Source organism: Typopeltis vanoorti, chromosome 21 (genome assembly GCF_054136105.1).
Source record: "Typopeltis vanoorti isolate ZY-2024b chromosome 21, IOZ_Tvanoo_1.0, whole genome shotgun sequence".
NCBI classification, from domain to species: domain Eukaryota; kingdom Metazoa; phylum Arthropoda; class Arachnida; order Uropygi; family Thelyphonidae; genus Typopeltis; species Typopeltis vanoorti.
This window is the reverse complement of record NC_143569.1, coordinates 81363163-81391151: the sequence shown is the minus strand read 5'-3', so window position 1 is coordinate 81391151 and position 27989 is coordinate 81363163. Positions and strand designations below refer to the sequence as shown.

General features: G+C 33.9%; 1 protein-coding gene across 2 annotated transcripts in view; it reads right to left on the bottom strand.

Moving 5' to 3' along the window:
- Cp110 (Centriolar coiled coil protein 110kDa) overlaps positions 1–27989 on the bottom strand; it is a 148048-nt gene that overhangs the window by 31406 nt on the left and 88653 nt on the right. For both annotated transcript variants that reach the window (XM_090411265.1, XM_090411264.1), the window contains exons 7-10: positions 26962–27194; positions 17238–17354; positions 300–401; positions 74–193 (exon numbers count right to left, since the gene is read on the bottom strand). In XM_090411265.1, coding sequence (XP_090267391.1) covers positions 74–193; positions 300–401; positions 17238–17354; positions 26962–27194 — 572 coding nt within the window. The remainder of the gene's footprint in view (positions 1–73; positions 194–299; positions 402–17237; positions 17355–26961; positions 27195–27989) is intronic.

Sequence of the window (27989 nt, the reverse complement as noted above, 5' to 3'; positions counted from 1 at the left end):
GAGAGAGAAAGAGAGAGAGAGGAGAATAATAATGTTAAAGTTTTAATATAAATTATCATCACCTAAAGTTTACCTTATGTGGCTGCTTTGGTTTAACTTTGCTGACTATTCTTGACTGTGCAATTATAAACATCCGCTCCCTGGTGCTGATTTTAAAGAAAATATCATGAAGTTCATAGCAAGCTGCTGTTAACTGTAAAAGACAAATATGAAATGAAGTTTAATTTATTAGTGGGATGTGCTCATTACTTTCTGATTAAATGTTAAACAATAACAAACAAATACACACACATACATACCTGGGATATTAATCTTTGGTGCAAATCTGCATCTTGTTCTGTAACAAAACCTCTTTTGATAGGTGTTTCTTCATGAAATCGAACAGCACATTCAAGAGTGTCCTTTAAAAAAAAAACAATAATGAAGGTGAAAATTTCCACTCTTATTTGGCATTCAGCATTATAAATAGTTTAAGGCAACTACCATTGTGTTTGAATGAGTTTAATTAATTTCTTCCGAGCTGGTCTATTATTTCTCAAGTATTTGATTTGGTCATCTTTTATTTTCTCAAGTGCTCTAGCAGTATCAACTGACTTGTATCTCAGTCTTCCTCTGAGTATTTTTTGTGCCATTTTTGTTTCAAATATTTGAAGCAACAATGCCACACAAACTGCTGCTTACACATTCTTGAATATTAATAATGCCATATATCTTCATTTTTTTAAATCAAATTTATTCCTCTAATTTAACTCAAAACTCTCATGTTTGTATCTCCAATCAAATATTTGATTTCTAACATAACACTAATCCATATATTAAAATTGGTTTAAAGTTTAAAAGTTCAAGACAATGTATGTTTTGTATACTGTTACTTTTTTTTTATTCATTCCTCTCTTATTCCATTTAAATTTATAATTACACGAACTAATCATATCAACTGACTTCTCACCACCATATTAGATGCATTTTATCAATTTCTATATATCCATTTGCCATTTTGACTAAAAACTAGGCCCAAATAGCTGTGATCTGCTCTATACATTCACAACAACTTATTGTAGTGAATGAAGTCCACTATTTAAGTTTTATCTTAGTTTTAAAATTTTCCTTTTTATTGATGATTTTCATACCAAATTTGTCAGAAATTATTTTATTAAGGTCTTAAAAGTTGCTTTGCAGATTTCATTTAAGAGCAGGATAACACCATTCACACAAATGAAAGATATGCTTAATATATTCTATATGAATCTCAGTTTAATATAATTTTCCTTAATAACTCTATAAAATTATAAATGATAGTGGAAAGTGTGCATTCCATGCCTTACACCTGATTTTTTGTTCAGTTCCATTTAAAACATACAGATCTAGTGCATTAAATGGCTTTTTCTCAAAGCAATTTGTGCAACAGAGCTAAAATAGAGATCTGTATTATATTTTCATGATTTCTTAATTAATTATGAAGTAAAAATTCTGGTCTTGGCATATTTAACCTAAAACCAGAGTGTATGAGAAAAAAGTACCAAAGTGCTATAAAATCTGCACACACTTTTAAACTACAGATCAAATCAGCAATACTGGGCATACAACCTAGCCTATTATGGACAGACAAGAACAGTTAACATAAAGAACATATAAAATACATGCACTGCCATCATTATGAAGTCAGGCCTAGTATACACCATGAAATGAATTTCCCCTCCAGAAAGGATTAAAAAGAAGAAAACAATGGTACACAGAAACTGTTACAAATCTGAAAGATTTTTGAAATCAGCATCAAGAAATAAAGCACACTTCTTAATCTCAACAAAAATTGGCTACATTAATTTATAATATTTCGGAGATTATTAAGGTCAACCTTCAGGCCAATGGGTATTATTTATATAATTGGCCTTGAAGAACACATGCTAAGACTAGTTCTCCCTTTTCCATTCCAATTTTGAACTACTTCAACTAGTTACTTTTGGTATGCTGGTTGTATTCCAGTTATTAGATCAATAAATTATATAATTTATTTTGTTCTTATTATTGTGTGACACCTCCAAGGAGTCCAATGAAAGGACTTGTGGAAGGACACTCTACACCATGCAACTTGATTTTCCATATGCACACTATATCACCATTCACTGGCCACTAATGGTATTTCTGTCTATTAACTGTGCATGCGTGTTCCTGGCTAATTTGCATATAGAATAAAAAAATTCCATTTTCTGGGAGGAAAAAATCATACCATGTCTGTATGAGATCAACTAACTCAGCTTCAAAAATGAAAATGCCCATATAAAGATTCCTCTTATCAAAATGAACGTCGAACTCAGGACTTTTCCAATTGAAAAGCACAATATTCATTCATCCAATAGTGCTATGGAGGTGCTACATAGTGTTATAAATGTGAAATGTTTTAAGTTAATACCAATGAATAAGTTTATGTTGTGATTTTTATTTCAGTGCCTTTTCTTAAGAATGCCAAGCAGAGAAACTCCTTTATAATTCTCTACCAATTTTTCTTTCAATGATGTTCCTTAGCCTTTTTCAAGAATGCCAAGCAGAAAAATTTCTTTATAATTCTCATGTTTACTTTTATTTCCCTTTTTATAAATTTATAAACACCACTTCAACATCAGAAGAATTCAACATAGGCTTTATCAACAGTAAGATGCATCAAGAAAAAGTAGAATGGACGAAGCATGAGAGAGGTATTAACATCATTGGTATTACTGAAACAAAAAAGACAAAAAAAAAAAAAAGGCGAGATTCTTCTAAAAAACAACTGAAAGGTGCTATAATCATCGAGAGAAAGGAGTAGCTGTAATATTCAACACTAAATATGGGGATAATCTTCTTGAATGGTAGGCAATTTAAAGTAGAGTGATGGGCAAACATCAAATTATGAGGAAATGGACAATGTTCGACAAAAAGCTGGTCTTTGTTGGAGATCTAAAAAACAGAGCAAAAGATGAATATCATAGAAATGTTTTGGGAAATTTTGGAGAAAAGAGAAAGGATAATAATAATAGTAAATACCTCTTGGATTTCGGTTCAGAATATGGACTAGTCATTACCAATATAATTTCTCAACCTAAGGATATTCACAGGGAGAGAAGATATAAGACAACTCTCACTGACTATGTTATTGATATCGTTATCGATATTGATAACGATATCCCCCACAGGAGGCGTTCAGAACAGAGAGCATTCAGAGGATTTTAAATAGGAATTGTTCACCACTTAGTTCTGAGCAGAATAAAATAAAGTTCATACTGAAAAGAAAAAAAATATGCACAAAAGTTTTAAAAAGAATCCAAGATGAACAATGAACTGTCCTTCAAGAAAAAAATGCAAGAGTTTGAAAACAAGGATCAATGGAAACTACAGAGACTAAATAGTAGCAACTCTGAGGAAATACTGGCTGACTGAGCTAGAAAACTGGTTGATTGGTTGGTTTGTGATTTATTGGTGCAAGGACAGCAAAGGTCATAACATGTCATTACAAGGTTACAGAAGCACACAAGGCAGTAAAAAATAAAGTTACATAAATAATACACGTGTAAATATACAAGAAAGCATTTAAAAAAAATCAGGAAATACTTGCATTTATTAGAAAATTTGTTTGCAAACATTAATTCTTTATAAAAAGTTAAAAAATTTCATGCAGTTTGTCCAAGTCTAATGAGATCTACCTTGAGTGTATTAAGGCTCAGCCAGATTAGCAAAAAACTGCATTCTTCTTCTTAAATAGAGTGCTGGAACTCTACCTGAACATGACGCATGGTAAGATAAGTGTTACATTCACATAGGATCATTATTCTTCAACAGATAAGAATGTATAAAATGACTATGGCTTACATGAAGCCTAGCAAGTACAACTTCCTCTAATCTGCTTCTATGAAGACTAGGCTGTCAATACTTAATCGAATGCAATTTATTTGTTGGTGCTTCCTGACAGAATGATTGCCAATAATTATAGATTTGCTTTTATAAACTGTTGTCTGTATAGGAGGCTGACAAAAGCACATGGAGAAAGTATGACCAGCAGCTGCATTTGCAGTCTCATTTTCCTTGAATCCAATGTGGCCGAGTATCCAGCACGCATGTGCACACACACACACACAATCGAACCTCATTTGGTACATAAACTCTGCCATAGGTGGAGCTTATGCTTATCCCTATGCCAGTCCTAAGCCTGGGTAAAAGAGGAAAGCTGAGCGATGGGCTAATCATCCATTCTCATAAAAAATCCCTGGTTACAGAAACCATGAGTGAAGCAAGAAATCTCTTGGGACAGAGTGCTAAGACCCATAGCCCCCCCCCCCAACAGATGACTATTTAGGACTTTAGAGAGAAGCCATCAACCATGATGCAGGTGGGGCCAAGCCTTATGGAACCTCACTTGCAGATGAGGTCAATCACTCACCCTAAAAGTAAACTTAAAATCAGAACATGGAATGTTCGCACAATGTATCAAACTGGAAAAACTATGCAGATAGTCAACGAAATGAGTAAATATGGTATTGATATCTTAGGAATTGCTGAAACAAGATGGACAGGCTTTGGTGAGATAAGAATAACCAATAAATACTGCACATTGTAATCTGGAGATGATGAAAGACATATGAAAGGAGTTGCAGTGATTGTAAATGAGAAAGCAAGGAAAAGTCTGATGGAATGGAACCCAGTAAATAATCGAATAATTAAAGCTATATTTTTCTCCAGGTTCATGAAGACCATTGTACAAGTATATGCACCCACAAATGATGAAATGGAGATAGACCAATTCTATGATCAACTTGAAAAAGTGATTGATGCCTTGTCGTATCCCCACGTGCCCTTGAGGGGAAAGAGGTCTGACATATATCAGTTTACAGGGCGAAGTTAACCCTGTGAGAATGGCCAGTCCTCAGCAGAGTGCCAACAGCATCTAATGATTGATCCCCTTCCAACTACTAACTGCATTCAGACTCTGCCAATTGACCAGCCTTTGCTGGCAAAAAGTGATTGATAAAGTTCATAAACATGACTTATTAATTTTGATGAGAGACATGAACGCTAAAGTAGGAAAAAGAGAGGAAGATGAATGTGCTATAGGAAATGAAGCGAATGGTGAACAAAATGAAAATGGAGAACTTTTTACGTCCTTCTATGAATTAAATAACCTCATCATAGGAGGTAGTATCTTCAAACAAGGAAATTCGCAAAATAACATGGATCTCCCCTGATGGAAAAACAAAAAAACAGATGGATCACATTGCAGTATGTAATACTTTCAAGAGAACATTACAAGATGCAAGGGTCAAAAGAGGAGCTGATGTAGTTTCAGATCAATTTCTGCTATCTGCAGTAGTTAAATTAAAGCTATTAAGAAATTTAAAACTAAGAAAGCATAATAGAATTAAATATAACATTGATAAACTGAAAGAAAAAGAAAACAAAAGACAAATTTACCAATGAACTGAAGAATGGATTCTCAGTTTTTAGAAGAATCAAATAAAAATTATGAGAAAAATAAGATTGAAGCCAACTGCGAAAAACGTAAAGTCTTCAACAAAACTGCAGAAGATATTTTAGGATGGCCAGTCACACAAAGAATGGATTCAGGAAATACATTAAAACTAACTGAAGAAAGGAAGAAGATAAAAGAGAAAATAAATAACTCCAAGTCAGAAAGATTATGTGGAGAATATCAGAAACAATGCCAAGAAGTACATAAGATGGCGAAGCACTCCTCCAGAAATGACAACAGAAACTACTATCAGCTGTTAGCTGAAGAAAGACAGCAAAGTTAGTGGAAACTTTGCTGTCTTGCTAAACAAATAGGCTTATACATCAATGAGAAGAAAACCTAAACATTCAAAATCAACAGTAAAAAGAATGACCCAATCCTTATAAATGGAAATCAAGTAGAAGCGACAAACACTTTTAATTACCTCGGAGCAACTGTCAACATGGAAGGTGGTACCAACGAGGATATTGCAATAAGAATAAAAAATCTGGCTATGCATTTAAAACTTTACAAAAAATTCGGAAATCATCCAATATAAAAATAAACTTAAAGGTATAAATTTTTAATTCAACCGTTAAATCTATACTACTTTATGGAAGTGAATCATGGAAACTAACCAAACAACAAGAAAATAAAACTGATACCTTCCAAATAAAATCTCTTCACAGAATTCTTAAAATTTACTGGCCAAATAAAATCTCAAATATTGAAATATATAACAAAACAAAAACCAAACACATTACAATAGAGTTAAAGAAATGCAGATGGACATTCTCATATTGAGAATGCTAACATCAGAACAAAGAAGAACAGCATTGACATCGGTGCCTGTTACCAGCTTCAATTCAATTTCTTCAATTACCGACAAATGGTAATTGAAGAACGAAACAGACTAGGATGGTCGAGCTGGGGGATAGCAAGAAAAGCAGCACTGAACCAAAGAGGATGGCATGCTAAACTTGTGGCCTCATTCACCTCACAGGTGTAAAGAGCAATAAGCAAGCAAGCAATTTGGTACATAATTATAGAATATCATACTGGATGTGGATAGTACACAAGAGAGAGATGACCTGTAAAGATTGCAATGAATCTGAATGAATTGCAATGACAGGAGCAACAGTAGTAAGGAAAAGCAACAGTACAACCAACAGAGGTCTCAGATCTCAAACCCTCAATATAGGCAAGTAAGAAATTAGTGTGTTCTGCTCTGTATGCATTAAACATCTGATTGATAGAATATGCGACTCCTCTGCTTACATAGTGAGAGGCTATATGATAAAGTGCAAACCTGTTGTGAAGAGAATACTATCATATTCAGTACAAGATGTTTCCAGTATTCACACCAATAGATTGTATAATCATATTCATATGTACACGAAATGAACAAATGGTAATCTGATGTGTAATATTAAACTTCCCAATGGGGGAAAAAAAAAATACTAGTCTATGTAAGATGTTTACGAAAAGACTATTTTTAGCATACAATTAAGACATGACTTGCAAAATGTGCCAGTAGATATTCTTATACATTGATGATGATAGGATCCTGCCATCACAGGATACTCTCCCTTTGGGATCCATAATCAAGCTTTGAGCAAACAGGTGCATGATAAAGGTGATGCAAGGAAAATGTCCTTATTCTCATGTCGTAGAGGAGAGAGAGTGCAAAGATATTCAAATGCTCTCTTGCACTTTTTTCTTAACTGATGAATGTAAGTTTTCTGTCAAAAAGAAGTCGTAAGAACTTGGCTTCTGTTGCGATTGCTACTGAGTTCTATATCTATATTTCATCTCATACATCTTCTGCACTGGTTCTGATACATGATGATGTAAACTCGATCCATGACTGCTTTTGTCACTGATATCTAACATAACATGCTTTGGCCTGAGCATGTTTAAAAAGTTATGTGAATTGGTGTAGTAGGTTATATCCAAAACCAGTATCCATCTTTTCCTCTGTTAACACATGATTTGATATGTCCAAGTCAATTCTTGTGTTTAATTTACATTTGGTGTATACAGAAGTATCCATGTTGTTGATGCATGAATGCTGATCGGCCTGTAACACTAAAGGAAAGGAACAAGATCTATTATCATGTTCTTTACTATCACAACAGCAGAGCCATAACAGGCAGTTTGGACATGCCCACATTTATACTCAAAGCGTCTTAGAGGATTAGGGATGTAGATCTTAACAGGAGAGTAAATATTTTCTGCTTTTGCTGATGATGGGGGGTTTGGACATGTCAAGGATGATATTTCAGGACAGAACCATGTGATCATCCCTACATATCAGGATGCACTTCTTGTCACTCCTTATTCATTAAGCCCTGAACCTATTTCCTCATCTGGAACATCAAGGAGATCCAATTCTGATATCACACTTCTAGAATGGTTGGGCATTTTATTATCAGGTATTTTGCCCAATGATATTTCAACAAGAATATCACCATAACATAGTTTTTAATTGTTTTGAGAGAAAGTGCCAATACTAAATCCTTTCCAATGATATTTTCTTTACTGCATTGTAACTAATGCATGGATGACGATAAACAAATGGTACATGTGAGTCGGATGTCTTTCATTTCTTATTTCTTTTATCAAATGATGTATCTACAGTACTGGTATTTGGTTGGGGCCTTGTGAGGACCTCTGGAAAGTTTAAAGATAAATGATTTATGCTCAAAGGAATTTTTTTGGCTTGGCCCCAGAGATCCCCATCCACCAAGGAGTCAGACACTTTAGACACCCACAAAATCTGGCAAGCAATCAGAAGTATAATGCCAGGGTTACCACAGATGCAATACCAGCACTGTGGCAAGCTTTAGGTCCAATACGCAGACTGGGGAGGGAGGGGAGGAACTTACAGCAATACCACTGGATAGTGGTGTTGCAGTAAGCAACTGATCCTGGCCTGGCTAGGCCATCCCGAACTTCCAATCTTGCTGAAGCAAGTAATGCAAGACTACTAGATACTCCCTTCCCAGGTGTCCACAGGTTGTACTGCATCGCAAAAACAGCAGCAGAGCAGATTACAGTGATGGTGATCTGGAAGACAGATGAGTAAAAAAGATTCAGGAAAAGTATAGCAAGCAATACAAGAAGTGAATGGAGAACCTATAGAACAAGTAAAACATTTCAGCTACTTAGGCACAATTTTTAGTGAAGATAGCAAATTAAATATGGATATAGTCAACAGAATCAACAAAGCTTGTATGGTAGGAAGTCAACTGAATAAATTTATATGGAATAAGAGAGAAATTAGTCAAAACACTAAATTAGCTGCATACAAGACAGTGTTCAAACCAATTTTAACTTATGGATCTGAGAGGTGGGTTAAAAATAAAACACTTGACCAAAGACTAGAGACTGCAGATATGAGAGTCTTGAGAAAGATTAGGGTGAACAGATGGCATCAATGGCAATATTATATTAAAAATGAGGATATTAAGAAAAAAACTTGACATTGTTAGCATCCAGGAATGTGTCAGTAGAGCTAATTTCAGGTGGTATGGTCACTTAAACAGAATGGGAGAGGAAAGATTAGCAAAATAAGTGTTCTCTGCCAGGTTGGAAGGAAAAAGACTCGGAGGAAAATCAAGATATAGGTGGATCGATAAAAAGTGCCTTAGAAGATAGAAATTTAAGATCACATATAAGATCTGATAATGTTGGAGTCTTGACAGGTAACAGATTGATTTGGAGGAATCCAAATCAATCTGTTACCTGTCAAGACTTATGGATCTGAGATTGTTGATAAGAAGTTAGTAATGATGTAAGCTCTTCAATGTAGTACTATCATATCCTGCAAACCCCTTGAGGATACATATCAGGAATTTAATGATGATGATCTAGGGAGGCATGTGGTGTAGTTGTCTGCAAGGATAGAAAAATCGGAACTTAATCCTGAACTTAGAAAGTTAAAGAGGCTACCATGGAAAAGAAAGGATATGAAAGTTGTAAATTATCAGGTGGTCAGAGAGAATACAGAGAAAATATAAGAAAGCAAAGCAATATGTAAAAGCAGTTAGATAAATGTAATGGGAATATTCTGGTAAGAATACAGAAGATAAATATTGAAAAAGTAGCAAAATGTTCTGGAGGCTATTGAAAAAGCTTAGAATTGTTTAAAAAGTACTGTAAGAAAGAATCAGAGATAATAAAGGTGATGTAAAAACTGAAGATAATGATGCTTTAGATATTTGGAGTAATTACTTTGAAAGATTACTGAATAAAACAAGAAGTTACAGAATAATAGTAAAAAAAAAGTTAAGAGGAATGCAATGAGGTTTACATGTCAATACAAGGTAAAAAAAAAAATCCATCAAAAACCTGAAATATGAAAAGGCAGTTGGAGTAGGTGATATTGACCAGAAATGCTCAAATATAGAAGTTTTATTTAACAACAGTGGTAGCACTACTTAATTCAGAGGGCCTAGTCAGAAAGTAATTCCAGATAATTGGAGTAGAGCTCTCACAGTACCAAGCAATAGAAAAGGAAATAAAACAGAATGTGAGAATTACAAAGAAATTTCTCTACTAAGTGTTCCTGGTAAGATTTATGCAAGCATCCTTGTTCCTGGTAAGATTTATGCAAGCATCCTTGAAAAGAAGCTAAGAAAAATTGTATAAGAGAAACCTGGAAAAGAACAAGCGAGATTCAGGCCATATTGGGTTGCCAGGACTAGATTTTTACTTTAAGGCAATTAACTGAGATATCATAGGATGTGACAAGGCATGGGATATGAAGAGGCTTGTGACAAGTGGTAAGAGAGACCATATTCAAAATGCTTCAATTATATGGTAAATGGGACATAAATCAAGCAATACAGTCTATATGAATTGTAATTTAGCAGTTAGAATTGAAGGAGATATAAGATGGTTTCATGTAAAATCAAGTGTGAGACAAGGATACACAGTTGGAGTGTTGCAAGGATTCCTTAACTAACTTGAATAATTGCTCTAACAAAACTGGCATTAAAATTAACAATAAAAAATGGTAGCAATGAAAAGAGGTAGGAACACTGAAAATATATGCTCACCTTGAATGGAGAACCTATAGAACAAGATAAAACATTTCAACAACTCGGGCACAATTTTTAGTGAAGATTATCATTATTGCACAGGCACCTCAATGGAGTCCTAAGACTCATAGTGGGAGGCTCAAACTATCAACACAATATATCTATCATACATCTCCTTGAAACCATTACAAAGCACTCAACTGATTCAGGCAACCTAGTCCATTCATTCACCACTTTCCAAGTGAAAAATCTAGTCTTCACACCCTTGCTAACCACATTCTTAACCAACTCCCAGGGATGACCTCTTGTTCTGCTCCCCCCCTCCCGTGATAAATGTTTTTTTTATCATCCCCCCCCTTGCCTTTTTGCCTATCAACCAACTTTTGCAATCCACAAACCCTCAATCTATCCTCATAGGGAGCATTCTAAAGACCACTCACCTCTAGATCCTCTCTACCACTTCCTCATCCCCCCCCCCCCAAGAAACCCAGGGTGCTCAGATCTGGTCACAGTAATACAGATGTGGTCATATCAAGGCTTTGTAATGATAATTCCCTTATCTCTATTTGTTAGTGTGTTCTTCAATAACCAAGTAATTCTGTGAGCTACCCTGTCTACTTTAGCAATTTATCCTCTAAATTTCAGGTCTCTACCACTAACCCCAAATCCATGGCTTCAACAATTTCCTAGAGTACAGTTCCTTAAATGTGATACACAACTTGTAATCTTTGTATCCCAAAATGCATAACTTTCCACTTTTCCACATTAAATCGACATCCATTATTTACTAAAATAAAGAGCCAAAAGGCTTCAGTTCGGCTATGCAAATTTATATAAATCAAGGTGATATTAAATCCAGCATTATTTCAAAGCCGAAAGTAGAAACTATGAAAGTTTCATAAAAAAAAGTTGACCAGAGAGCTTACGGAAATACACTCACTGGTATTCACGAGTTGCCCTAGCATTTTGCCCATATGTCTGCCTATTTGTATGATCCTGCTAGCTCTCTACATTACCTTGATTAACTATTACTCTACCCAACTTTGCATCATCAGCAAACAGCTAAATATCTCGCTTCAAATTATTTCCTATATCATTTATGTACAAATTAAACAGCAGTGGTCCAAGCACACCACTAGTCACCTGCCTTCTCCTGGATGCTACTCCTCCATATACTACTTTTTGGTATCTGTTCATCAGCCATCCTTTTAATATCACCAGTTTCCTATCCATCCCCATTTGTTGCAGTTTACATAAGAGTTCCATGAAGTATCCTGTCAAAAGCCTTTGCAAAATCTAGCAGTATGATTGTGTAACCATTCTCTTTAGCTTAGCTGTCATGATTATAAAAAGTTAAAGTACTAAGGTATGACCAACCCTTCACAAAGCCATGCTGCCCTCAGAGTATCATATTCTTATCCTCCCATTCCTGAATTTTCTTTTTTGACCAACTTTTGCAGCACTTTTTACCACCACCACTCCTGAGATACTAATTGGTCTATAATGTGCAACCACAGACTTAGATCATCCTTTATGCAAAGGAATTATTTTGCCCTCTTTCCACTCTCTTGGGACTTTGCCATAGCTGAGACTCAAACATCCTAGTCAAGGGCATCACCAGTTACTCTGCACATTCTCATACAATGTGAGCTGCTATCCCATTCAATCACACAGCTGTATTTGCATTCAGATTCTGTAATGTACTAATACCTCAAATTCTTCAACCTTTGTTCTAACATCAGTCCCTGTCATCTCTGCCATAACAATATCTTCACTTGGATGATATACTCTTGCAAAATGATTACTCATTTTGCAAGAGTATATCGGTAGCTCAACCATTTCTTCTGCCTCAATTACCTCTCTACCATTTGCATTCATTAAAGTTATCCATCCATAGTCATCCTGCCTACTTGCCACATAACAAAAAAATTTTTGGGATTTTCTTTTGCATGTTCGACTAATTTCTTCTCATAATCTGATTTTGCCTTCCTTACCATGCTGGTCACCTTTCTCCTTATATATCCTCCAGATATCCCTTGACTTTCCCCATGCATTGTGAACATCATTCCCTTGCAGATGTTTATAGCCGTTTACATGTATCATAATCACCTGCCTTGTAGTTTCACATATAACCCTTCTTAACTGGAATTTCCATATGTTTTGCTACTTCTTCAGTCAAGACCAATTTTTCTCAATTGGAGGCAATATAGCCACTTTAGTTATTCTCGTAGAAAGGCTTATATGCTGGTTATACATAATTATTAATTGACTTAAGGAATTCATAATGTACAATAGAATATAAATTAAATTAAACTTTAATATATATTTCCAATATTTCGGCAATGTCACGTTGCCATTTTCAAAGGAACTTACAATAAAGACGTGCACGCAAGCACTACATACAGTAAATGAGGACGAAGCAGGAAGCTATCATTTCTTCTAAAAGTCCTGATGAGGGGGCACCATCAGGACTTTTAGGAGAAACGATAGTTTCCTGCTTCGTCCTCATTTACTGTATGTAGTGCTTGCGTGCACGTCTTTATTGTAAGTTCCTTTGAAAATGGCAATGTGACATTGCCGAAATATTGGAAATATACATTCAAGTTTAATTTATATTCTATTGTACGTTGTGAATTCCTTAAGTAAATTAATAATTAGCCACTTTAGTTATGGACAGGTCTTCTGATCGTATAACAAGATCCAACGCGCTTATGTCCCGAGTCCCCCTCCATCACATTCTACTTCAAGTAATTATTTGTCACTAAGTGTATAAATTCTATTTCCTTCCTGTCATGTGATCTTTTCTCCTTCCAATCAATGTCTCCAAAGATGAAGTTCTCCATACTTGACTTGCACTCTGTACTAATCTGCTGATGAATGTCTTCCACATCATCCCTGGCATCCCCTAGCCTATAGAAGCAACAAATTTTATATTTTGTCCTATTGGCCTCGATCTCACACAAGACTCACTCAAAAGAACTGCCATCTGCAATAATGACTCCTATTCTTCAATTCATCTACTGCCATCAGCAGCACCCCTCCCCTATTCTGTCTACTCTATCCTCACTGAAAATACTCAGTCCATCACATTCTATCCCTATAATGACATCATTTGCAATTAGGCAAGTCTTGCTAATGCATATAATGTTTGACAAGGTTGCACTAAAGATGACAAATTAAATATGGAAATAAACAACAGAATTTTCAAAGCTGGTATTGTAGGATGTCAACTGAAAAAATTTATGGAATAAGAAATTAGTCAAAACATTAAAATAGAAGTGTATACACGACAGTTTTAATTTATGGATCTGAGAGTTGGGTTAGAAATAAAGCATTCGAGATCACAGATATGATAATTTCGAGAAAAATTAGATGAACAGATGGCACCAGTCACAAAATAATAGTAAAAATAGATATATCAGGAATGAATAAACTTGAGATTGTTATCATTCAAAAATGTATGAGAGGAGCTAATCTGAGATGGTATGGTCACTTAAACAGAATGAAAGAATAAAGGTCAGCAAAATAGGTGTTTGATCCCAGGATGACAGGAAAAAAAGACTCAGAGAAACCTAAGATCTACGTGGAGTGATGCAGTTAGAAGTGCCTCAGAAGATCAAAATATAGGATCTGACAATATTAGAGTTCTGAGTGATAAGAGACCGTTTTGAAAGAAAACTACTGATAGGTAGCAAACTTTTCATATTGTACTATCTTACGGTATCCTGTACACCCCTTGAGGATACAAATCAGGAAATTGACGATGATGATGGTGAAAATAAATTGATACTTCACTAAAATCAAAGTGAAAATCATCTGATCAAGTCATCTGCATTATCCAGTACAACTAATGAACAGCTTTTATATCTTTATATTTAAGCATTTCATATACAATATCACCTACTCAAGCTGCTTTACACAACTCAGGTTTCTGATGGTCAGCTTTTTTTAATACCTCCAGTGGTAAAATATATATACGACTACACTTCTCATGGATATTTTCTATCATAATGAAACCAAATTATGGATATACAATTGATTTCCAATATACCAAACTCAAAGAGGCTACTCTATGGTCTCTTTGAGTTTGGTTTTTTCCTATGGTTTTTAACAATAACAGACCAAATCCATGTCTGGCATAATTGCATTGAGAGATTATCAAACAAGATAAATAGTGACAGGACAGAGGTACAAATTATACAATAGAATGCAATCTGCAGTACAGATCATTAACTGAAGAAGAAAATGTTACAAAAAATACCTGAAATGTGGAAAGGATGCTGGAGTAGATAATATTTGACCAAAAATGCTCAAGCAGAGAGATGTAAAAGTTCTACAGTGTCTACACAACATAATTACACAAAATTACACATTATAATTCCAATGACTACTGCAGTAGAGATCTAATAGTATTCAACTACAGAAAGAGAAATAAAACAATGTGAGAACTACAGAGGAATTTCCCCAGAGAGTATTCTAGGTAAGATTTATGCAAGCATACTTGAGAAGATGCTGAAAAAAATTGTGGAAGAGAAACTTAGGAAGAACAAGCTGAGTTCAGACAAAATAATGTCAGGATCAGATTTTTCACATGAAGACAAATATCGCCTACTCTTACTATAGCAAGCGCTGTATAAGAAACAACTCACTCAGTATAGCAGAATTACTGAAAAGACTATATGACTACATACAAGTGTGGTCTGAAAAGTTCTCGGCCTAACAATGAAAATATGGATTTATAATTTCAAAATTATAAATCCGTATTAAAATAGTCTTAAGGGAGATTATATTTTTCAATATAATCTCCCTTAAGACTAATACATTTATTCCAGTGTCATTATCCCATCCCTGTAGTGGTTCTTGGTAAGATCGGCAAAATACCCCTCTGCTGCAATCACCTCTTGAGTTGAAGAAAAACGCTGACCAGCAAGGAAGAGTTTTAGTTTTGGGAAGAGATAGAAGTCAGAGGGACCCAAATCTGGGGAATAGGATGGATGTTCCAACAATTCATAGTGCAGATCCCTTAATTTTCCCATTTCCAAAACTAAATGAAAGATAATTTTTTTTTCCGGAAAACCGTGTCTTTTCTCGTAAATTTTTTTGTCTAGTCTTGTTAAAAGATTGGAATAATATTCCCCGGTTATTGTTTAACCCTTTTCAAGCTAATTAATAAACAAAATGCAGCATCCCAAAACACCGCTGATGGAACAGACTTTGTCTTCTTTGGTATTGAACAACTGGCTTCTGTGCACTGTTCTGACTGCTGTTTGGATTCTGGTTTGTAATGGTGAATCCAAGTCTCATCCATAGTAATAAATCGATGCACAAATCAGTTTAATTCTTGTTAAAATGCTCCGAGCACTGTTCAGAGATTTTCATGTGAATGAGTTTTTGATAAATTATAGGAATGTTATAAACCAAGGAGGATCTATATTTAAGTTTTGTATATCTGGAAAGAGCATACGACCAGGTACAAGAGAAAAGCTGTTGAATGCTAGTTATATAGTGTAAATGGGATATTATAAATAGGCTATATTTAAGTTGTAAATCAAACAGAATTGAAGTAGAAGAAAATGGATTGATGTAAAATCAGGTGTAAGGATACTATCTCTACTGTTATTCATTCTACACGGATTTGCATCATGAAAGAAACTGGCATTTAAATTGACATAAAATTGAATATTCAAATCAGTTCTACTTTCTTTATACTGATGATGCTATATTACTAAATAAATTCACTACAAGTCTTCAGTCTCTAACTAAAGTGAATAATTACTGTAACAAATTTGGCATGAAAATTAGCAAATATAAAAAGACAAAAATTGTGAAAATAGGCAAGAACATGGAAGAAAAAAGCAAACTTCTACAGAACAAATTTTGGCTATTTAGGCACAATTTTTTTATGAAGATGGCAAATTAAATAAAAATATAGAGAAAATAAACAAAACTGATATGACTGGGGGTCAGTTGAATAAATTTATATGGAATAAGAAAACAGCCAAAACACTAAACTAGCAGCATACAAGACAGTGTTCCAAACAATTTTGACTTATAGAGCTGAGAGCTGGGTTAGAAATAAAACAGTTGATCAAAGACCAGAGAATACTAAAAATGAGAATATTAATGCCCTGAACTAATTTCAGGTGGTATGCTCACTTAAACAGAATGGGAGAAAAAAAGTTAGCACAATTAGTGTTTCATGAAAGGTAAAAGATCCAGAAGAAGAAGACCAAGATCTAGGTGGATTGAAGTTAGAAGTAAGAAAGCCATTAAGTGGATATTACATCCTTGGTCTCTAGTTTAAATAACAGCTTGTCTAATTGGCTATCAAATATGAATTTTTATGCAGTTCATAACAGTTGCATAGGTGACATGAAACACATTTTCTTCTAACAGTGTGTTACACAGAAACACATTGTCAGAAGAAAAGTTTCTGCTCGGAAGAAACTTTTCTTCTGACAAAAAATTCATACTTGCTTACGATGTTGTATAATAAAACAGTTATAAACTTCTAATACTGTTTGGATGTACTAAATAGTGAGCTAGAAGTTAGCATACTTATGTGTGGTTGATTTATACCCAGTGCAATATGATTTGAGAGCATTAAATTTTAAAACATGTCTGTTACTTTAATTCATTTCAAAAATATTAGCAGGCATTTAATTTCCATTCTATTTTGAAAACACATTTACTTATATGTATAAATTTATGAATACCTTGATTGTTTGGATGATTCCTTGAACTCTTTCTGTTTTCAGTAAGCGTCTTGTAAGATAACCTTTTACCACAGCACTCAATCTGTCAAATTTGGGCTTCATATAGGGACTCAATGCCTTTGAAAGATAAAAAAAAAAATAATTAAAACAGATTAGAGATGCTTAATGTGAGGGTGTTCCTTTTTGAAAAATGTGATTAATATTGGTTTATACAGTTTCCTTATGCTTGATATGCGATAAGTTTTAATGTATACACTGACAAACACCAGAATATAGCAAGGGCAACCGCAATCCAAAAAAATTGCCAGTTTGATAGATTTTGGAAGAATTTAATTATTGAATAGATTTTTCTAATAATGAATAACAAAATACCAAACCAAAACGATTCACTATATAAAAATTATTCAGACAGTTTATCACTTCCACATACACAAAATTTATAGCACAAACAGCATTATGTGGCAAGTGGTATGCAGGAGAAGGAACCTGTTGATGAGTTTCTTAAAGAGCTGGAGACTAATAAAAAAAACAGTGTGAGAAAAACAGTGCCAAAGAGTAGAAGTAGACGGAATGAAAGAGAAGGATGACAAATTGGCCTGGTAACTCTCAAGCCTATAACATGGAAGATGGCTAGCAGCTGCTCATGTTTTCACAGACATAGAAGAAAGGGAAGAAATTATGGTAATTGGAGTGACTGTTATAATGTGATAATAGAAGACTGGGAGGGAATGAGGGGAGGGAGAGAAGGTCATTTGCTAACTGGATTGTCTCTTCTGGCTAGCATGAAGCATTTTGGGGAGGTTTTTGATAAAACGCCCCGAAAGTGAGAACAGTGTTCTAAGGTTGAATGGATTATATAATGATAGTTGCACAAGTATTTCTTTCTTGAACAGAAAGTACTTGTTACAAGTACTTTCTTTAAAAAAAAATTATTTTTTAAAGCAGAAAGTACTTGTAACAAGTACTTTCTGCTTTAAAAAATTATTATTTTTTTTTTTGAAGCTTGAGATAATGGAGATAGATGTTACATCTCTGTTAATGAAGTAGTTAATTGCATTTAAATTTCTATAATGCTCAACAGAAAAAAAAATATAAATTTTTGGATTATAGGTAAGCAGGATAAATACAATTTCCAGCTTATGTTGCAAGAGGCTATTGGCATAATCAAATGCAAACTAAACGTAATGCATTACTTGAAGATATAAAATGAAGAATGATTCTGATTTAAAAAAAAATAATTGATTATGAACTATCTTTTTATAAACTTTTTATTTTAATATTAAGTGACTCAAATCTAATAAATGATTCTTACTGCTTAGTATGAGGCTACTATTCTGTTTACTATACTTGAAATGGCTTCTCAACTAAACTTGATTTTGATCAAGTTTAGTTGAAGAGTTCTCATATTATGTAGCCTATCCTGAACAGAGTTCTACAGTAAGCATGTGTTGCAACTGTAATAAAGCTTTTATGGCAATTCCTTATGGAAGGAATTGTAACAACTGTCTCATACACACACAGACAAAAAAAAAACATCAGTCCTATCATCAGAGGTTGAAAAATGTGGTGCTGGGTCATCAGTCAGGAAAATATCTCACTCATCAGATGTTAACCTGGGTTTACTCTAACCATGGTTGTGAATTATATCATAGTCTTGTGTTCATTTCTGAATCTGGTTATTAATAAGTTTTTGTTAATATTATGGCATTTCAACCATGTATAACCACTAATGTTTTTGTCCTGCAATCAGGCAAACCGGCCAGTAGAACACACACGATTTTATAGACAAAATAATACTCATAGGTAAAGGTACTAACCACCTTATCCTCGAATTATATTTACAAAATCTAAGGATACTCGGAAGGTCGTGGACACTTACGTGCCTGTCAGAGCCACTGATGATAATGATGATCATGATAACTACCAATGTTGAATCAAATATGTTATCTACTTATGTATTAGTGTGTTTATCAGTCTGAAGGGGAAAAAAAGTATGCATTTTATAAGTGATATAAAGTTATTTATTATTATTATTTTTATTAATAATACCAGAAAATGGTATTATTAATAAAATAAAATTAATAAAATAAGTGTTCACTTCTAATGTCTTGAATTGCTTTTGCAGAAAAAAGAAAAGAAAACAATGTCATCTGTAAGCAAACAATGAAAACATTCAGTATCATTAAAACTCGATAAAATAAAACTCTTAGGTTGACACATAATTACATAAGTGCATTTTTGGATTCTGATTGGCTCTGAAACATTATCCAATGGATAGGACAAGCAACGTCATGTGACAAAGTGGAGACTCGGAAAACAATCGAAAAATATTTAGACTAGAATCAACATAAAGAAATATTTTGGGAAAATAAATACAGTAATACCCCGACTTACGTGAATCCGGAGTCATGCGGTTTCTTATATGTACGTATTCCATCCCGCCTCACGCCTCACCACTAGTCGTATCTTTCCGGCGCTGGCCGCATTCGCCAGTGTCGCACATGCTGTGAACAAGCACTGACGTGTTTCGAACGGTCTCCATTCACACACGATTTTTATAGTCTACAAACCTTGCGATAGTTTAATGTTATGTTCTTGATAAAAATTTTATCACATAAAAAATAATAATGTCGTCCAAAAGAAGCAAGTCTGATTCTTCTACAGCTAGCAAGAAAAGAAAAACATTGATTTTGGAAACAAAACTCAACATTATTAAGGATTTTGAAGGCGGAATGAAAATTTGTGAGCTAGTAAAGAAGTTCGATCTACAGGAATCCACAGTAAGAACAATAATAAAAGATAAAGAAAGAATTCTCGCTGTGAAAAATGCCCAATCATTGAATTCAAGCATAATTCATAAACATCATGGGATTATTGGTGAGATGGAAACGATGCTTAAATTATGATGTGATAATCAAATTCACATAACAAGGAGCTTACAATCGACGAGCTCATGGAGATGCGTGAGCAAAGCGCTACTTAAGAGACCGAAACCTCAGATCCAGTTCTACTAGAAAAGCACATGACAATTACAAAATTAACAGAAGGTCTCAGCTTAATTAAGAAAGGTTTACAGATTTTGGAGGACATAGATTCTAACGAGAAATGAATTGTAGCCACAAGGCACGGAATAAAAAAAAAAAATGCCGTCAGATGAATCTATTAGATTTTATGAAACCATCGACATCGAAATAACTTTTTTTATGTATGAAAAACTACAATTATGATTATATTTCTTAAAAAATATAGATGTTTTTGTAAGCCTTTGATTCCAATTAACTAATATTTTGTATGTTTGTATATATAAATTACATGCAAAATTATACCCCGAGTTACGCGAATTTGACTTGCACGCTTTTTGTTGGTCCCAACTACTGCGTAACTTCGGGGTTTTACTGTACTTCTTTCTCAACTTTCCAAGCATTAATATCACCATTAATGGTTCATATTCTACATATTTTATCACTGGATAAGAAATAAGCTAATTACTACTGTCTGCTATGTATGTTTTTTAGGTTGCATGTGAGATAACTCGCAGTACAACTGGGTGAACTTAGAAGATATAAAATGATGAATGTGTACATCATTACAACAAAATCAGTGATAACTGACAAAGCAGATATTTTTAATGATCAGCATTACCCAACAGATGCCATAAGTAAGGTAAGCATACAACAACAAAAATTGACATAGAACAGCATCAGAAATATGCCACAGAAACCGATAATGAAACCCAAACACCTCTTCTGATTTTTTTTTTTACATACTCTTACTAACTCTTACTCATTACATAAGAGCTGACAAGCACATTTTTTCAAGCCCTGCCTATCACATTAACTCTACTATGAAGCCAGTTCAATTGTTGTTAGATCACAACTTCTCAGAAATTATTTATTAAATACAAGCAGTGAAGAAAGTAATAGATTTTTCAACTGATTTTCAACAATAGACGACCTACAACGTAACAGCTATTAAAGTCAACTCTCTCACTATAGATTATCTGACATGGAACAAAAGAATACAGTTTACTATAGTAAATGTTCTTTAGAATATCACTGAGTTATAGGACTTTAGTCAGCACTTTCATTACTTGGTTATAGCGGGGAGTAACTTATGATGAGAGGCTTCATTATTTTCTACAGTAACATGTGAAAGATAATGATTTTCTTAGAGGTGCGTTAATAGTAAGAATTTAGACAATCACAACATGAACAACAAGGTGTATTGTGGCATCACACAGGTACATGTAATTGGATCTATATAATAACACTAGTCTTGCAAAATGGTTCACACTTAAAATTGAATACAAAACGAATTTAAAAAAATTACAATTCAGAGAAATTAACTTTTCTTTCAAAAAACGAAAAGCATTATACTGATTTCAGTAGCATGCAATCAGATGAATCTGCTTACCCATTAACTAATGACCGATAATTAACAGAGTAATTCACAAGACATTTTACACATCAGTAAGAATTTCATATTCTGAAATTATTCAATTTGAAAATTAATTTTAGCAATACTGAGGCTAGAAATCTATCTGCCACAGACTTTCACCAACTGCTCAAAAATTCAGTGTGGATATGATCTTCATTCCAGACATAGATGTGAAATGCTCCATTGTTATCTGAAGCTTTATTTGCAATTTTTTACTGTATTCTTTTTGTAGCCACTGTCGAAACAACTGCCACCTCCATATATCAATAGCTTCTTGACTCATCTTCGCTATGCTTTATTGTTGTTTGGAGAACATTTCCTTTGTGTGAGAACCATTCTAAGAAGACTAAACAAACACACGTAACCACAGTAATAAGTTTTAATAAGTAAATATTTCATCTTAAGTATTATAGAACATCGTCAGTACAGTTAGGGCACATGATTACAATGAAATCCCAATATGCATGCAGTAGTGTGCATGCATATTGGGATTATAGAATTAAATTAAAATATATCTGGAGAAAAAAAATAGATTACATCAAAATAAGATAACATATATAAAAATTATTTTACACAATTTTGTATGACAATTTCCCATACTTTTGGAATAGCAAGAACATCATTACGGTTCAGATTTGGTCTGTGAAGTAGGGCTTCAGCACTTTCTTTATATAAACGTTCATGTTTATATAAAGATCTATGTAGAAGTTTGGTCTTTTTTCAATGGATCCTATTGGTTAGGTTTTCAACTCTGTGTTGTGTGAGGCCAGATTTCTGCGGGTTGATAAGACAGATATGGTCTTGATGTTCTGAAATGCGTTTATCAAAGTTACTCAAAGTCTTCCATATAAAAGTTAGCTATTGGAGGGAAAAGTGGTGAGCCCATGGCTGTACCCTCTTGTACATGGCTGTAACAACACAAACGCACCCCAATTCATCATTGAAATAGGAAAAAAAAACGATTCTCTTCCATTCCTAGACACACTCATCTTCTCCCTCAGGCTGTCTCTACTTCTCAGTCTACCGCAAACCCACACACACACACATACACACAGGCCAGTACATACACAAAACTTTTTATCACCACCCAACACAAAAACTAGGGGTCATAAGCACCCTTAAACACAGAGCTTAAACTATCTGTTCAAATGAACAGGCTCCAGGAATACGAAATCATCAACCATACCTTTATAAAAAATGGATATAGTAAAAAAACCATCCACAAGATCCTCCACAGAGATACTATTAAAAACAAAAAGGATTTCAAGAATACTATTGCCATACCATATGTTAGAGGCATTTCAGAAAAAATAGAACACTACACAAATACAACATCAAAACCACCTTTAAACCCCCGACAAAATTAAGACACCTAATCAGTTCTTCCAAGGATCCTCTGCCACACCTAGCCCACCCAGGGGTTTACAAAATAAAATGCACATGTAACATACCATACATAGGGAAAACAGGGCAAACCATCCCAATCAGGAAGGATGAACACAAATGACATATTGAATATCCCCATTTTGGAAAAACCGGCCTTTCTGACCACGCACTCCAAACATAACACAGAATTGATTGGAAAGGTACCAAGTCCCTACACCGCACCAAAATCTGGTTGGAGAGGAAATTCAAAGAGGCATGTGAAATGCTCAAACATAGTCCAAATCTGAATAAAAATGATGGTCTAACCATTCCAAGAATGTAGAGGACCCATCTGCAACCTTCATAGCAACCACAAAGAAAAATCTCAATACAAGAAGACTTGGTGAAGTTTTTTTTTTTTTCCTTCTTTTTTTTGGAACATTCAATAGCAACCTGAACTGTACAAATCTAGAAGAAAATCTTAGTATAACAATATGAACTGTACAATTCCAGAAGAATCTTATTACATGAGGACTTTAGCAGAGTTCATTGTAGTTTTAATTTTTATATATATATAATTTTTTAAAATTTAATTTTATTATTATTTTTTTATTTTATCACTAGAAGAAGGGCTAAGAAAAAGATTAGTTAACAATGTAGATTTAATTTACCTTTATAGAGTGCAACAGCATGTAGCCTAGTTCCTATACACATGTATCCTTCTGATGATAACCTCGATACAGGGGTCGAAACGTAAAGTGTTATTTTATTAATAATTAGTAAAATAATCATTTCAACGTGTGTGTTTTGTGTCCCTAAATTCTTAAATATGAATGCTGATCACCGTGTAACCTTAAAAGAAACAGTCATCATAATCCATGGAGATTTCACCCACAGTACAGCCTCTACGGTAAGCTAAAGATACATAGTTCCATGTTAATTAAGCGACTATCCTTTTTGAAACGATGTAGAGACAGCAACTTAATACCCAACTGCATTAAACTAAAGAAGAAGTTTACATCAGCTAAAGAGCACCATATCTATGCCCAGCTAGAAAAAGCAGTGTTATGGGAACAGATCCACAAGGCACGAAAAAAATTCGCATCTACGCAAACCAAAGTGTTACAACTAAAATGTGAGCTATCCAGTTATGTTAATCCAGAAATTTGGGATATTTTGGACAGGATCACAGACGACTCGGCCAAGCACCTATTATTCAAAATCAAGGAAAAATTAATAATGAAGTTTCAGGCATTAAAACAACAGAAAAGAACAAGACAATTATGATGCCATAACGAAAGGAGCAGCCAATTGCAAACCAACAACACAAAAAACAGCCAATCACCCACAACTAAAATGTGAGCTATCCAGTTATGTTAATCCAGAAATTTGGGATATTTTGGACAGGATCACAGACAACTCGGCCAAGCACCTATTACTCAAAAACAAGGAAAAATTAATATCGAAGTTTCAGGCATTAAAACAACAGAAAAGCACAAGATAATTACGATGCCATAACGAAAGGGGCAGCCAATCGCAAACCAACAACACAAAGAGCAGCCAATCACCCACAAATGAAGTTAGGAGCAACCAAACACCATCGGACCATGGCCTGGTTATCAACCAATCAAACTACAATCTCACCCAAGATGAACTCTCACTACTGGAGAAAGGATTAAACTACACCACTGCACCGAGGTCAGTAAACAAACTTGATAAAATTTATCATATCGAGAGAGGGTTAAGATCCCTCCCAGCCAATTTAGCTGACAAAATATGGATGGAAACTGCTTGTATACTAAATTCAAACAACAAAGTAAGTAGCAACCTAAACAAAGTAGAAAAACTGGCCCTCAAATCCCTAAAAATAACCAGGACATTATTATCACAAAAGCAGATGAAGGGAATGCCACTGTTGTTTTAGATCGAACAACCTACATAGAAAAATGAACCATTTGGTATCGGACCACAATGCCTACCAAATGGTAAATTACAACTCCATGCAATGCAATAAAAAGAAAACAACTGAATTAATTAAATCTGTTAACATGTGGCCGGAAGAAACAATTAAAAAATTAATACCTCAGCATACCCCATTGAAATAGAAAAAAACAACTCTCTTCCATTCCTAGACACATGTCTTTCCTCAGGCTGTCTCTCCTTCTCAGTCTTCTGCAAACCTACACACACAAAACTTCTTATTACCACCCACCACTCAACACAAAAACTAGGGGTCATAAGCATTCTTAAACACAGAGCTCAAACTATCTGTTCAAATGAACAGGCTCTTAACCAGGAATACGAGATCATCAACCATACCTTCATAAAAAATGGATACAGAAAAAAAAAAAAAACATCCACAAGATCCTCCATAGAGATACCACTAAAAACAAAAAAGATTTCAAGAATGCTATTGCCATACCATATGTTAGAGGCATTTCCGAAAAAATAGAACACTACACAAATACAACATCAAAACCACCTTTAAACTCCCGACAAAATTGAGACACCTACTCAGTTTTTCCAAGGATCCTCTGCCACACCTAGCCCACCCAGGGGTTTACAAATTAAAATGCACATGTAACATGCCATACATAGGGGAAACAGGGCAAACCATCCCAATCAGGAAGGATGAACACAAATGACATATTAAATATCCCCATTTTGGAAAAACCGGCCTTTCTGACCATGCACTCCAAACATAACACAGAATTGATTGGAAAGGTACCAAGTCCCTACACCGCACCAAAACCTGGTTTGAGAGGAAATTCAAAGAGGCATGTGAAATGCTCAAACATAATCCAAATCTGAATAAAAATGACGGTCTAACCATTTCAAGAATGTGGAGGACCCATTTGCAACCTTTATAGCAACCACAAAGAAAAATCTCAATACAAGAAGACTTGGCGAAGTGTTTTTTTTTCTTTTTTCGGAACATTCAATAGCAACCTGAACTGTACAATTCCAGAAGAATCTTAGTACGTGAGGACTTTAGCAGAGTTTATTGTAGTTTTAATTATATATATATATATTTTATTATTATTATTATTATTTTTTTTTTATTTTATCACTAGAAGAAGGGCTAAGAAAAAGATTAGTTAACAATGTAGATTTAATTTACCTTTATAGAGTGCAACAGCATGTAGCTTGGTTCCTATACACATATATCCTTCTGATGATGACCTCGATACAGGGGTCGAAATGTAAAGTGTTATTTTATTAATAATTAGTAAAATAATCATTTCAACATGTGTGTTTTGTGTCCCTAAATTCTTAAATATGAGTTTTTTCATAATAGAATTATTATATAGTAACACTGTTCTCTGTCACAACCAATAGTCCACTTGAAAACAAAACTGAGGTGCCTTAACAAGATCTCAACAAAGTTTATTCAATACTATTCAGCTAGACCAGAACAGTTACTATGACTGAATCATTTTGTCAAATTTTACAGTAAAAATTATCTGATTGTTACCAAAACTGATCTTTGTGGATACATGTTCACATGCATCATAAATATTTAACAAATTTTACTTAACTTCATTAAGCTATATTAGTTACTGATTTGTATATGCAAATACCCATCAAAATGAAAGTTGAGATGGTTCAACAAAAAGTTAGTAAGAATTTCAATCAGCAATTTTCAATAAAATTCATCCAACCAGCATACAAGAATAACTAGCATTGAGATGGATGAATAAAATAAACTTGTTTAAATTATCTATCAAAAACATTTTCCAAATGTTTACACATTTTGAAAAATAGAACTAATAAATTACTTTTATCAAGAGATTATTAGTTTTTTTATATTAACAAAACTTCATGCAATCTATAATTCATAAAATTAATGCTATCTAGACATATAAGAAATTTCAAGATAACTGAATAAGATAATGGAATAAATAATTATCTCAAATGGTACCTCAGGAGGAACTGGAATGTTTTTTCCATTTATCTGTATTACTGATTGCCCTTTAGTTGAACAACTGTTATAGCTTACACAAGGGTCTGAATGAAAATCATAAATTGATTCCAAATGTGGATTGCTTCTTCCTGGGATGGAAGAGTCTTGCATATCAACAAACACAGCAGAATGATCTGTTCCAGGAGACCTCAGAGGCAAATTAGCTTCTTTTTGTTCAAAGCAACACTGAGCTATTTAAAAATAAATAAATAAAAAAAAATATATATATATATATATATATGACAGAATGATCATTGACTCGGTTAACATACATAGTTTTATGAAAAAAATTGAATGACTAAATGACTAATGACAACACACACACACACACATATATATATGTGTGTGTGTTGGTCTAAATCATAATTACAATATATTTAAAAAACCAAATAAAACTCACATTAAACATAACAAATATGCATTAGTCATTATTTTACACTTATCATCATAGCAATATCCTAATTCATTCTAATACACTGAATTTGTACTGAATGAAAGTTTTTTTTTTTTTATTTATATAAAATGATAGCTGTCAATCAATCAGTTATTATATAATACTCAAGTATTCATTTCCCCCCCCCCCACATTTTAGTAAATAATTCTGATAAGTAAACAAAGAAGAAATTTTGATTGTATTTCTGAGACTGTCTGGAAAAGAAATCATACAGAAACTTCTTAGTAAGCATGTGTCCTTATAAAATACAGAGAAAAATATGAGAATGTTATGTGTAAAAGTAGTTACACAAAATTTAGAAGAAACAAGAAAAGAAATACCATGATGCATCATAGGATACTATGGCAATTGATATGAAGTCATCAGCCTCTATATACAAGTAGTTCAGTCATGAAGTTACTTCATGCGTAAACTTTGTTTGCTTACACTTGGATAAAGGATGAAACCAAGAATATAATTTCTTGGCATCTTAATTTATAGTATAACCAAGTGAAAAACGCATTCGACATCATCTCTAATCCAGAGTATTTTA